Source organism: Diadema antillarum, unplaced genomic scaffold, assembly GCF_040938485.1.
Source record: "Diadema antillarum isolate AM-2024a unplaced genomic scaffold, OU_Dant_1.0 seq00000981_RagTag, whole genome shotgun sequence".
In the NCBI taxonomy this organism is placed as follows: Eukaryota; Metazoa; Echinodermata; class Echinoidea; order Diadematoida; family Diadematidae; genus Diadema; species Diadema antillarum.
In genome coordinates, this window is record NW_027271821.1 from 1,409,883 (window position 1) to 1,422,952 (window position 13,070).

General features: G+C 38.7%; 1 protein-coding gene across 1 annotated transcript; it reads right to left on the bottom strand.

The window, feature by feature from the left end:
- Positions 1-1,968: 1,968 nt before the first annotated feature.
- LOC139742172 (dual specificity protein phosphatase 22-like) lies at positions 1,969-9,102 on the bottom strand. Its single transcript, XM_071652745.1, has 7 exons — positions 9,052-9,102; positions 6,862-6,895; positions 6,285-6,367; positions 4,536-4,585; positions 4,033-4,107; positions 3,328-3,499; positions 1,969-2,428 (listed from the first exon to the last, which is right to left on the bottom strand). The coding sequence occupies exons 1-7, from the start codon at positions 9,070-9,072 to the stop codon at positions 2,132-2,134; spliced, it is 732 nt and encodes a 243-aa protein (XP_071508846.1). The 5' UTR covers positions 9,073-9,102; the 3' UTR covers positions 1,969-2,131.
- Between the last annotated feature and the right edge of the window lie 3,968 nt (positions 9,103-13,070).

The following is a 13,070-nucleotide window of genomic DNA, read 5'->3' on the forward strand; positions in this document are numbered from 1 at the left end:
CCCATTTTAAACACAAAGCCAGCTACAATGGCATGTCTCCACAAGAACATTCACTATAGCAAATTTCCCTTGTCAATCATAAAATATAACTCCTGTATTGCTTTTGACATTATATTGCATTCCCCCTTTAGATGTAATTTTTACCGGAAAAGTCAATAATATTTGATTTCCTACTGATAGGGAAACAGTGCATTTGTCTTATCTTATGGGCAAACAGGGAAGTAAACATGTTGAACAATTCCGAAACTTTACTTTATAAAAGGTGGTTTAAATTTTGTCCCCGGTTTGTATGATTTCTGATTGTGCTTGAATGCCTGGACATAAATTAGGACCTTTTCGTCTTGCTAATGTTTTGAATTGATTCTATTGCAGGATGCTGCATCATTTTACCATCATTCCACACCAAACCATTTGCAATTGCACCAAGATGTCTTTTTGAGCACACTGATTGAAGCAACGGGAATGAAGTAGCAAACTATATTACTATCATTATCTCGGTTACAAGTGTTCAGCCAACATTACAGAAATGTTTTCTGCTGTAGCATGTGAAATGCTTCCCAGCTATACCTTTTATGAACTATGATTGATTTATGTAATTATTAGCTCCTTCAAACTTTATATCCTCATTATATTGCAAGATTTTCAGTTTAGAGTTGATTTATGCTATATGTTTATTAATCTGTTTGCTTTTCTTTAATTTTGATTAAACATCATACTGTTAAGCACAGCTGAGTGCCCATTCTTATAGAAACTGCGCAATATCAATTCACTCACATTTTATTTCCACATTATTTGAATTTTCAAGCAAGCGAATGTCATGTAAATCATCTTAGTAAATATCATATATTAACAATGACTCATGTAAAGCGTACGTATACCCCAACACAACTTGCGTAATGGCGTTGTGCTCGAGCATATCTCGCTTATCTGGCAATATCACTTCTACAGTGTAATATCGCATGGGTGCTGGTCCCGGCAAGGCTGGACAACTGATGAGGTGGGACTATGTCAGTATGCATCCGTGAAGGCAGCACATCAATTATCCTGCGTTGGTTGAGAAATCATCTCTGTGACACCGCTACAAAAATTCATTCACTGTTTCCAGAAAACAAGCTCCAAGTATTCCAGTATCAGTTTATACATTTTCTCCTTTAAAGCTCTGACATGTAAGCAATTTCATTACACCAAAATAAGTTAGTATCACATGACTACATTCAGCCAATCAGGAACAGATTTCAGACTAGCCCTGACTTATTTCTGAAAGTATGTATCTAGGCCAATGATGACGAAGTCTACATGAATAACCTCACTGAGCAAATAAGTATTGAATAACTCCTCAAAATCCCTTTAAAAAAGACAGTAAACCCAGTATGATTTGTATAAAGGTAAGTGCACAGAAATCATACACAGTAAACTATATTCAGGAAAAAAAGAGAAGATTTTTAAGGTCACAGGACATTGAAAACCCATGGTCTTTTGCTTCATCGTCACTTGTAATGAAATTAGTTGTTTATTTCTTTCTTTTTAAGGAGAGTATCCTTAAAATCTGTGTATGGGTGAGCAGTTTGAGTTATTCCTCTAATCACTTGACTGAACATGGTTATCTTGCCAGGCTTGCCACAATCACACAAAAACCCTGGTACTGTAAAACATGATATTTTTCTCGGCATGAAGTTTTTTCGCGAATTGGAGCCAACAGCCCTTTTCACAGCATGAAATTTTCGCAAAGTGCCTCTGGCATTCAATACATATAGAGTAGACAAGAACTTCCGCGCAAATTTTAATTTTGCAATTTCTTGGCTCTCGCAAAATTCACAAAATTAAAATGCATGCGAACATTCCTTGTTTTCCATTAGTTTACTCACACATCAAATCTAGGTAAGTCATTACATCTATCATAATCTAAATCATATCTATTTTGTCCGTTGCCCCCCATCCCCCACTCTCTCTCTCTCTTTCTCTTCTCTTCTATCCATCTATCTGTCTCTTCTTTTTTTTTAAACATAACACCTACATAACAAGCATAACACTGACCTTGATTAAAATAAAGACTTGACCCGCAGAAAAAAAAGAAAAGAAAAGAACACAGACGATGTCAAAAGCACAGAAAATGATGAAGCCCACATGTTCATCAGTCTTGCTGGTCAAAGTATACCATTTCAGTCTCTGCTTCCCGCCTGGTCTCGTCCTTCTCCTTCTCGTTCCTGTCTCCCCCCTGGCTCTGGGGGTCCCCCTGCTGGGCTGCCCGCTCCCTCTCCTCCTGCTCTTTGCGCAGTCGGATGTTGTAGGCGTTGCGGGGCAGCGGGTAGATGAAGCCCTCGTGCGGGTCCTGGTTCTCCTTCCGGTATTTCTCCAGGAGCTCCTGCATCTTCTGGCTGTCCTCCTCCGGCGAGTATTCGGGATACTTGAGTTTTATCTCTTGCTTGAACTGATGGCAGAAAGCATATATAGGGGACGAATCACAGTAAGCTCACAAATTCATCAGCTACAATAGATACTGGATAAAGGGATTTTGATCCAATATTCGATATGTCCAATTACATTTTACTTATAAGTTGGATATTCTGTAGAAAATCAGTGAGTACAAACTTGGTGACAAAGAGTACTGTATGTAATGATTAGTGTATAAGCAGTGACAATAATTGTTGCACGTATTGCCTTTGCACAGTATTATGGTACCCAAAACAGTTTGTTTATATATACATTTGCTCTGATTAAGTGGAATCAGAGCCACACCTGCAATGCACTTATTTTATTCTCTGGAGCCGAGTACAGCGAGGTAGTCACTTCATGGTGCAGACACGCTAAATCTGACCACATCAATGCCCTACTTCCCACCAGGATGGTGCCCATTATGTATACTACGTAGCAAGGAGCATTGTTGATAAAATGTCTTGACCAAGGATGCAAGTGTCATAGCAGGGCTAAATCTCCAAACTACCTCTTGCGCATGCAGTGTACAATGAACATATGCCCACTTTATCTGTCATAACCACTTATAGGTTAGTTAATCAGTAAATACAATGTGAAAGAGCATTTAGTGAGCCATTCTGACATTCACACCAGAGTTTTGATTTTACATGCTCCATGAGCATACATGGTGGAAACACTGTCACCATTTGTCAAGCAAGCGTTACTATAAATTCCACTGACTTGTAGCTTTTATCTAAAATGACTGAACTCCTTCACATTATAAATCACCTGAGACTTTGAAACTGATTAAATTGCTTGTTTGTGGGTGAGGCAAAATGATTCCTCGTCTGTTGCCTATCAGTCACGATTTGTGTCGCATCAGCAATGAAGGACTGGAAATCCAATCAGACTCACCTCTGCTAACCTAGAATACTCGTACTCTTGCAGCTGCCGCTGAAAGCCAAAGTTGGGGTGGGCCACCGAGCGCGAGGTCTTGACCGCTCTGAGACAGTCTTCCCACTTGTAGTCAGTGACGGTCATCATGTAAGCCACGGTCAGTGTCACGCTCCTGGACACTCCTGCAAGGCTAGTGTGTGAAATGACCAGACATAAGTCCCTAAAAGACATCATATGTCTTACACAATACCACATTTAAAAAAAACCATGACATACAGTATGTGTATAATACATTGTATGTAACACATAACCCTACTGACTTCATTTGGAACAATGATTTGTTAAAGTCCACAACAACCAAGATGGACTATGGTAGGATTGAATCAAAGAAAAATCAGGAGAATGGCTACAATCAATTATAAGAATGAGTTGCCTAAATTCAATGACTTTTAAGAAATCTCCGTTTTGTAACAAGTGACTAGCCTTGGAATTTTCTTGAATCCAAAATGCTAAAAAAAACACAACTGGGGCTCAAAAGTGATGTGCAAAAATTATGCAGTCACTCCTGAACTTAAACTTTGTGGCTGGCTATGTCTGTCTATGACCAAAATGATGAAAATTTGTAATAACTCTGTAATTCACTCAAGTTCTTCTTCGTCCTCACAGCAATGTGCTTAGTACTGGGATTTCTCAATCTTTGTTGGTGCTAGAAACAATGCTTACCAGTGTATGAGGACCCTCCCTCCGCTCAGTCTACATTCATGAATGAACTGGTTGCTCTCGGCAAAGAATTGGATTCTAAAATACAAAGGCAGAAACTATCAATTACCAACAGCATAATTACTGTTGAAAATAGTCACACTAGTTTTATTCTGTACAATGTTAATGAAATTGCAGAGAATTGATTGTACTTGTGAAGAAAGTGGTATACTGAGAATAAATCAAATCAAATCAAATCAAATCAAATCAAATCAAATCAAATCAAATCAAATCAAATTCAAAGCACATATCTGATATTTTCTCACAAATGAAGGGATTGTCTTCTCCATATCACAAACACAAGCATTCCGAATATGATGCTCATGACACTGATATACTCTAATGCCAATGACATTTTAAGAGACATGCATATATTCAGCTAATCATGTTTTCTTTCTCTGCATCTATGACAAAACATGACCATCTTTTCACAATATATGATATATTTGACAAGAATGTTCACTTACAAATTTTGTCCTGGTGCATCATCAGCACAAAAGCACAGATATTTCTTGTCCTGTGAAATGAAGAAAGATGACTGTCAGAGATTGCCCTCTTCATGATTGTTGCCTTAATATTTCTAATTTCCAAATTCTCTTCAGTCAATCAAGGATGTGAGACTTAATAAGTTTACTTCCTGCACCTGTTGTCACGACAACATATCTTGTCTGAAATACACTGACTGTCAGAAAGTCAACATTGCATAATAATGATTGCTTCTTTTGGGCTTCTTGTTATAAATGAGTGCCCACCCAAACTTGCACTAACATCTCTCTCTGATCTTTCATAGACATAGAACAAGTTTATTCACATTCTAAACATAAATATGCACTGATGCCATTGTTGGTAATGTCATTTACCAACTTAACACCATTCATTCTTCACAACATTCATTCTTCTTCTTCATGATAACATCACAGTGAAATAATGCTGCATACTCAAATATTTACAGGTAGTCTTACAGTGTTTCCTTTAATATCAACCCATCGAGGACAAGTCCCGAGTATACTGGGGCAGGCTATGGGAAATGTGTGTTATAGCAAAATCAGTCTGTCCACAACGGGTTAAGAGAGAACTACTGATGTGATTTGTAGTGTAATGTAAAAAAGTTACCACCCTTTCTTTTTTTCTTCAGTGCAGAAAAGTACATTAGACTGAAAAGGGCCATTGTACCAGGTATTCAAGTTGATTAATTTATCATTACCAAAATTATTCACTTGCTGTATTCAAATTTCCACAACATGTTTTTTTTTTCCTTACTGCAGATGTAATTTAGATATTCATATTAAAAAGACATCACATTAAATTAATAACATGAATTGAATTGATAAGCATTAGAACAGCTCATACAATAGTATACAAAAAACATACAAAAAGTTTCTCAATATGATGAATATAACCTCTGAAATATTATCCAGTGGTAAATAATTTCTGAAAGTATTCCTTATCTTGTAGCTAATGAGGGCAAAGGACATATCTGCCCTACTTTGGCAAAAGGAAGCAAGTGACATCAAGTACAAATGCAACAAATGAAGAAAATATGTTTTGGGGTAGGCCCTTCATCATGGAAATTTGTGATGAGAAATAATGTCGGTATTCATGCAAGTCATATGGTGATGCATTTACGAATGTATGACAATTTGAAGAATTTTGATATTCCCATAGAAACTCATTATTGTGTAACTTGCTTCCTTTTGCCAAAGTATTGTAGATTTGTAGCAAACATGAAAAATCTGGAAAAAGGAAGCATGTGACAATCATATCGTGAGTATGTTACTTGCTTCCTTTTGCCAAAGTATTATAGATTTGTAGCAAACATAAAAATTGGCAAAAGGAAGCAAGTGACAATCATATCATAAGAATGTTACTTGCTCCCTTTTGCAAAAGTATTTTATATTGTGTGTAAATATAAATGATTTGGCAAAGGGAAGCAAGTGACAATCATGAGGTTGTAACTTGCTTCCCTTTGCCATTTTTTTTTTCATGCAATGTTGTGCACAATGCTTCCTTTTGCCACCCAAATATCTCAGAAATGGGCCAAAATTGTAACTTTTGGATTTTTCAGTTCAATACAGCATGCCTCAAATATGCAAAATCAAATTAAAAAGTCAATATCAATAAAAATGTCACTTGCTTCCTTTTGCCAAAGTAAGGTAGATAAGTACAGACAGGTATTTGTTCAGTTATAAACAAAAAAGTGAAAAAGCTATACTCACAGGCCTGAGTGGCTTGGCATTGTCATGAATAGAAATAATATGGGTGATTTTGTTGTTATCCAGCTGGGTGTCATCTTTAGAATCTGGCAAACAAGAAAACGCACACAAAAAGGAGTCACAATATGCAATGTAATTACACACTTTACTGATATGCCTTCACATAAACATTCACAGAAACAATCATTGTATTAGCTATGGCCAAACTGAGCTGTACCATTTTGGCTTAAGTGAGCATTTCTTGGTATGGGCTCAACATGACTTAAAAAAAGAAAAAGTTACGAGCCAGTTTGATGTTTTATATACATGTGCATGAGAGGAAAATCTTTTTTTTTTTTTTGCACTGATTTCATTTTAGAATTTCATAAGTATTTCTTTTTAGACACCAAATTATCCTTGTACATGCATCTCACCTCCTGGAGCCAACTCACTGAGATTTTAGTATTTTTATGATTGACAATGATTTTTGACCTTTGGTAGTATGAATCAATATCTAATCAGTATACCTGCGTACAGTAATAAGCCAGATCTCTGCATTTTAAATATTGCCAAAACAAGAACCTTATATGCAATGTCTCACCTCTAAAGTTTCCAACAAAGATACCGCTCAACACCTGTATGAAAAAAACATAAACAACAATGAAAACAGCTTATCACACAAAGCTCGTTTTCTCAGAATGCATAAGTAATATTTTCTCTAAGTATACAATATCTGCAGCATGGAATCCGAAGCTGTCAATACAGAGGATACGACAACTGATAATAAAGAAGAGTGTCACAACATCCAACTGATGCACAACCAAAAGCAGACCCTCTATTATGGGAGATAAAGCTGAAGTGACTATTACTTGCTGGGTCAACAAAAGACAGAAAAAGCAGAACATAATGTTGAAGTAATTCATGTCAAATTTTCTCATCTTTCTATACATCAGCTTCATGAATAATAACATACACATCTTACTCACAACATATAAAAGAAACTAAAAATGTTGCTATGGCTACTGGCAGATATGGCTCCATTATATCACATTTATTCCTCCAATAGGTCTACTTTATACAGTACACCTTGCAAACTTGAGATTTATGACAGTTTCTTATGATTGTCAAATAATGATCTGGTAAATATATACACGTGTACCAATTTATAGACCCTACATTCACCAATATTCAATACACAGTACTATATGAGCCAATTTCAAATTATGGAAAATAATTTTATAGGCCCTATTACAATTTTAGCATTTTACTTAGAACTATAAATATAGTGTATGACCCAATTAATGGCCCAAATCTTTGTCTACTGTTCAAATCACTGTGTGGTAAGACATGTATATATTTTGTAACAGCTACATTGTAACTACAACAAGTTTCATTCATTCCAGTATTTCCAGTCCAGCAGTCACACTTTTACTCAATTAAATCCCATAATTTTAATACACTCAAATGCAGAAGCAATTTATCTTAGTCTATATCAGTCCGGGAAACCCGCTCATGAGGACCGCCCCCGCATACGAGGATGGTCCCTCCTCATGAGGACCTCCCCCCGCCTCATGAGGCCCCCCGGGGAACGCCCACGATTCCGCCGTTTGGGCGCTTTTTCTGGAATCATCCCGCGACGCGACGTACGTCGCATCACATCACGCATCCAGCACATACCAGACTGGTATGTGCTGGATGCGTGATGTGATGCGACGTGTACGTCGCGTCGCGGGATGATTCCAGAGAAAGCGCCCAAACGGTAAGCGGGCGGCGGAATCGTGGACGGAATTGACGAAGAAAGTGAACTCGTCATACGTACAAAGTGATTATTTTGCTAACAAACTGGAGTATGTCATCTACCCACCTACTCTATCAGTGTGGACTAGTAATTTGGAATATATGGACAATATCAGGTTAGTACTGATTTAATTTTTCTCGTTACGAATTTGTGTAAAAAGATGTCAGACTTCAGCTTCACGAGGCTGATTCGTGCGCGGAGAGGTGAGAGCCGCAGAAAAAAGCATCGAAAATATTTAGTCGGATCAGGCCGCTAGGTGCGGCAGTCTTGCATTGTGCGAACGCGCTGGCGCCCGTGTTTTGATGGGCGCTCTGCATCGGTTGATTAAAACTCGATTTTTGAAAAAAAAAACAGACAGGATTTTTTCTTCTTTTCATCATGGATAGTGGACATGTGTGTGTAACAAAAAATCACCGTGCAAAGTTGCGACAATTTATACGTCAGATGTGAGATGAATAAGAAGTGAATGGGGGGGCCTCATGAGGCGTTCCCCGGGGGGCCTCATGAGGCGGGGGGAGGTCCTCATGAGGAGGGACCATCCTCGTACGCGGGGGCGGTCCTCATGAGCGGGTTTCCCGGACTGATATATTAATTATTATTAGCCAGTAGGACTCCTTTTCTTCTTACATATTAAACAATGAGACCCTTTAGAGCTAGGCTGGATAAACGGTAAATAACATCATACGCCATTCACTTCAACACATCTGTGTTTTACATTATTCACGCGCACTATACAACCCGTGCATAAGATCCTCTCGCTCGGTTTCTGTTCTCCAATTCACTCGCAAAGCAAGCACGATATTCCGCTGCACACACATTATAACGAGTGGGACTGCGCTGCGAATGACAGAATGTTGACGACAATATACTCGGACAGGAGGTTATTAATTGACAATGACTCATTCTGCAAAGTGGACACAAAATTCCACGCTGATTGCATCGCACATAATTGTATGAATTTCATGCCAGAGTAATACATGAACATATCATTACCTCGCTCATTCCATTCCCCATGTCGGATCTACAGCCTTCAGGCTAGGCCTCGGTTGACAAGATCTGTCTTATAGAAGATAGGCTCAGCTGTTGTTAGTGTTTTTGCTCGGTTGCGTCTACTCCGGTTCGGATACGAATTACGATCGTTCGACGCGACGCGACGCGACGTAATCAAAACCGATCAAAACGGAGTATCATTATTGGTGATCCTGCATCACAAAACCAACAAAAGTCACCAGATATAGATTTTTCCTTAAGTACAGATTCCAAAAGAGCAGACTTTAAGCTTTAAAATGATGTAGGCCTATAACTGAATTTAGATGGACTCCCTTCAAAATTAAAAAGAAAACACAAAATTATACTGTTATAGCTGGAAAAGTGTTTACTAAGAATTCATTAGAGGCTTTATTAAAAGTATAGGGTCTATAATAATGGAAAATGACATTATTTTGAATTAACGAGTTAATGATAATGACCATCTCTTAGGATGGACATGTCGACATAATATGATAGTCCGAATTAATTTCTTTGTATATTTGAACCCCTCAGGTCCACAATCCATGCCGACTATCAACGTATGTGCCGGTGATGTGCATGTGTGATGGGTTCGCTCTCATTGCGTCCAAACACCGCAGAAATGGATTCTTACAGTGATGGTATACGGTTGAAGTGCGAATTCAGCTTTTGACTTTTTGCAGGTAAATGGCGTATTCATTACGGCACCTCAGATTTGTACTCATTGGAACCTATGATAAGGACGTCACATATCCCGAATACTCAATACAATAATATAGGTTATGCATACCATAAATGACACTCAATACTTCTAATCGTTGGAAATACCGATAAAGTAACTCTTTCAGTAAACAGATAGCACATCGATCCTTTAAACGCTATTTTTTTCCTCTTTTGGCGCGGTTGTGATGCTTAGCAAGTCGATATAACTAAAACACATTATTTGGCACACACTAAAGAGTTATTTTTAAAGTTGCAATTATTGGATATCTAGTATTAATGAATTTCAGATTGCTTCTTTTATGTTTTCCTTCACCGAAGAGTTATTACCTTATGCTTTTAATGATTATTTCATTTATAATTTTGATGTGAATATGTTTGTTACTAGAAATTCCCATAAAATGTATATTCCTTTTTATAGATATAAATTCTCAAGAACAGTGATTTCTTATAAAGGTCCTGTACTTTGGAATAATATGTTAGATAAGTTCAAACAGTGTTCCGCTTTAAGTGATTTTAAAAGGAAGTATAAATTTTATTTATTAAAGAAAAAATAATATGCAATATATTATGAGGTATCTTTAAGGTTTGTTGATTGCCTGTTGTTTGTTCATGTATTGTTTGTTATTGTTGTAGCTCATTAGCTTGTTTGTATTTGTCTTTTGAGTTTAGTACATGTAAATCTTGTCATTGCTTCTATCTTATTCTTGCCATGGTCTTTACTGTCTTTCTTTTTGTCTCCGTTTATGTTCTGTGATTTAAGCACAAATTTTAAAATGCAAACTTGTAAGATGCAGACCATCAAGGGTTTGACCTTTGACAGGCCAATGGCCTTTTGTCATTCCCACACCTCTGCTGCAGATCTTACCGTTTTTACTGTGTTTATACTTCACTGTAACTGTCCTTGTACTGCTTATGCTTTGTTTTGTGTATATTTCTGTGTTCTGTTCTGTACATTTTATACATACATGTATGTCTATCATTGTGTGTGTGGTTTTTTTTTTTTTTTTTTTTTTTTTTGGAAAGATGTGAAATAAATTGAATTTAATTGAATTGATATGGAGAACGGCCCGGGGCCTCCGAGATTGATCGGTTACACTGAAAATCGGTTACAACGAAGTAAAAATGCAGGCCTTAACATAATCCCCTTTATGCTTTTTTTTTTAATAGGAAATTTCATAACAAATGAAAACTCCCCGTCCCGAGGAGTGAGAAGGTGAGATACGACTATTGGACATGAAATTTTGTCTTAATTCTTGCCTTCTCAGTTTCAAAAAGTCGAGAAGACGATCCGAACTCATAACCTATACCTTCTCTCGTTCTCGAACCAGAAAAAGGCTTCAAGGACAGGGGCGTCACCAGCTTTTTTTCAAGGGGGGTGCGTTTTGACACTAAATGTTTACGAGATTTTTTTGACAGACATTTGGAAAATAGGAAGCTCTCAATCCCTAGACTTTTACTGTTTTTTGAGGGAAACCAAGCGGGGAAAGGGCACCGACGCGCCGGTAGCTAGGATTTCATCTTATAGGGGGGGGGGGGGGGGGGGGGGGGTAGTATGCGAGGGAGCGAGCAAGGGTGGGGGGAGGGTGTGGAAGTGCCGGAGAGGGTTGTACCCCTTATAAATGGATTATGGAATGACGGTGTGAAACGACAAATTACTGGCAGCGATATCAGGAGAATGGCATCACGACTACATGCGAGCGAGCGGAGCGAGCGAGCTTGAAAAATTTGACATTTTACAGTTCCAAAACTGCCGTTTGTAGCCATATTTTTTGCTTTGTAAATTAAGGGGGGCGCACCGGGCGCAACTGCTGGCAATTACTGGCAGCAACATCAGGTGAATGGCATAATAATTAAATGCGAGCGAGCAAAGAGAGCGAGCTTGGAAATTTTGACATTTTACAGTCCAAAAACTGCCATTTGGAGCCATATTTTTTCGCTTTGGAAATAAAGGAGGGGTGGGGGCGCAACGGGCGCAACTGCCGTTAATTATTGGCAGCAACATCAGGAGAATTGCATAACAATTAAATGCGAGCGAGCGAGCGAGCGAGCGAGCTTGAAAATTTTGACATTTTACAGTCCAAAAACTGCCGTTTGTAGCCATACTTTTTTTACTTTGGAAATTAAGGGGGTGGGGGTCGCACCGGGCGAAACTGCTGGCAATTACTGGCAGCAACATCAGGGGAATGGCATAACAATTAAATGCGAGCGAGCGAAGAGAGCGAGCTTGGAAATTTTGACATTTTACAGTCCAAAAACTGCCATTTGGAGCCATATTTTTTCGCTTTGGAGATAAAGGAGGTGGGGGCGCAACGTGCGCAACTGCCGGTAATTAGTGGCAGCAACATCGGGAGAATTGCATAACAATTAAATGCGAGCGAGTGAGCGAGCGAGCTTGAAAATTTTGACATTTTACAGTCCCAAAACTGCATTTTGTAGCCGTATCTTTTTTTTTTGCTTTGGAAATTAAGGGGGGGGCGCACCGGGCGCATCTTACTGCTGGCAATTACTGGCAGCAACATCCAGGTGCAGAGCTACCAAGTCTCACGCATTCTGCGTGAGACTCAAGCATTTAGGGTCTGTCTCACGATCTCACGCATGGCACCCATTTTTCTCACGCATCTGGTGATAGTTGCAATTGAAGGTATATTTCCCTTTTGCCTTTCAAAATTAGTAAAAAATATTCACTTAAGTATGCGCCAGATCGCATCATTAAGAGCTAACAATTTAAAAAAGCTCCCTACCATGGGAGGGGGACACCCTCCTCGTTCGCGTGCGCATGCGCACGAGCGTCGAGAAGCCGAGTCATAAAAATCTCACTCATAAAAGTTTTTTGAACTTGACATCTCTGCAGGTGAATTGCATAACAATAAAATGCGAGCGTGCGAAGAGAGCGAGCTTGAAAATTTTACATTTTACAGTCCCCAAACTGCCGTTCTTAGCCATATTTTTTCATTTTGGAAGTTAAGGGGGGGGGGCGCACCGGGCGCACCTGCAGGCAATTACTGGCAGCAACATCAGAAGAATGGCATAAAGATTAAATGCGAGCGAACGGAGCGAGCGATCTTGAAAATTTTGACATTTTACAGTCCCCAAATTGCCGTTTGTAGCTATATTTTTTTGCTTTGGAAATTAAGGGGGGGGGGCGCACCAGGCGCAACTGCCGGCAATTACTGGCAGCAACTTCAGGAAAAAATACGACTAATGCGAGCGAGAGGAACGAGCGAGCTTGAAAATTTTGACATTTTACTGTCCAAAAACTGCCGTTTGAAGCTATATTATTT

Coding starts and splice junctions, on each gene's coding strand:
- LOC139742172 (XM_071652745.1), bottom strand. CDS start 9,072: ATGGGGAATGGAATGAGCGAG. Junction 4,108..4,535: donor GATGCACCAGGACAAAATTT/GTAAGTGAACAT, acceptor TTTGTATTTTAG/AATCCAATTCTTTGCCGAGA. Junction 3,500..4,032: donor GGGAGGGTCCTCATACACTG/GTAAGCATTGTT, acceptor TTCACACACTAG/CCTTGCAGGAGTGTCCAGGA.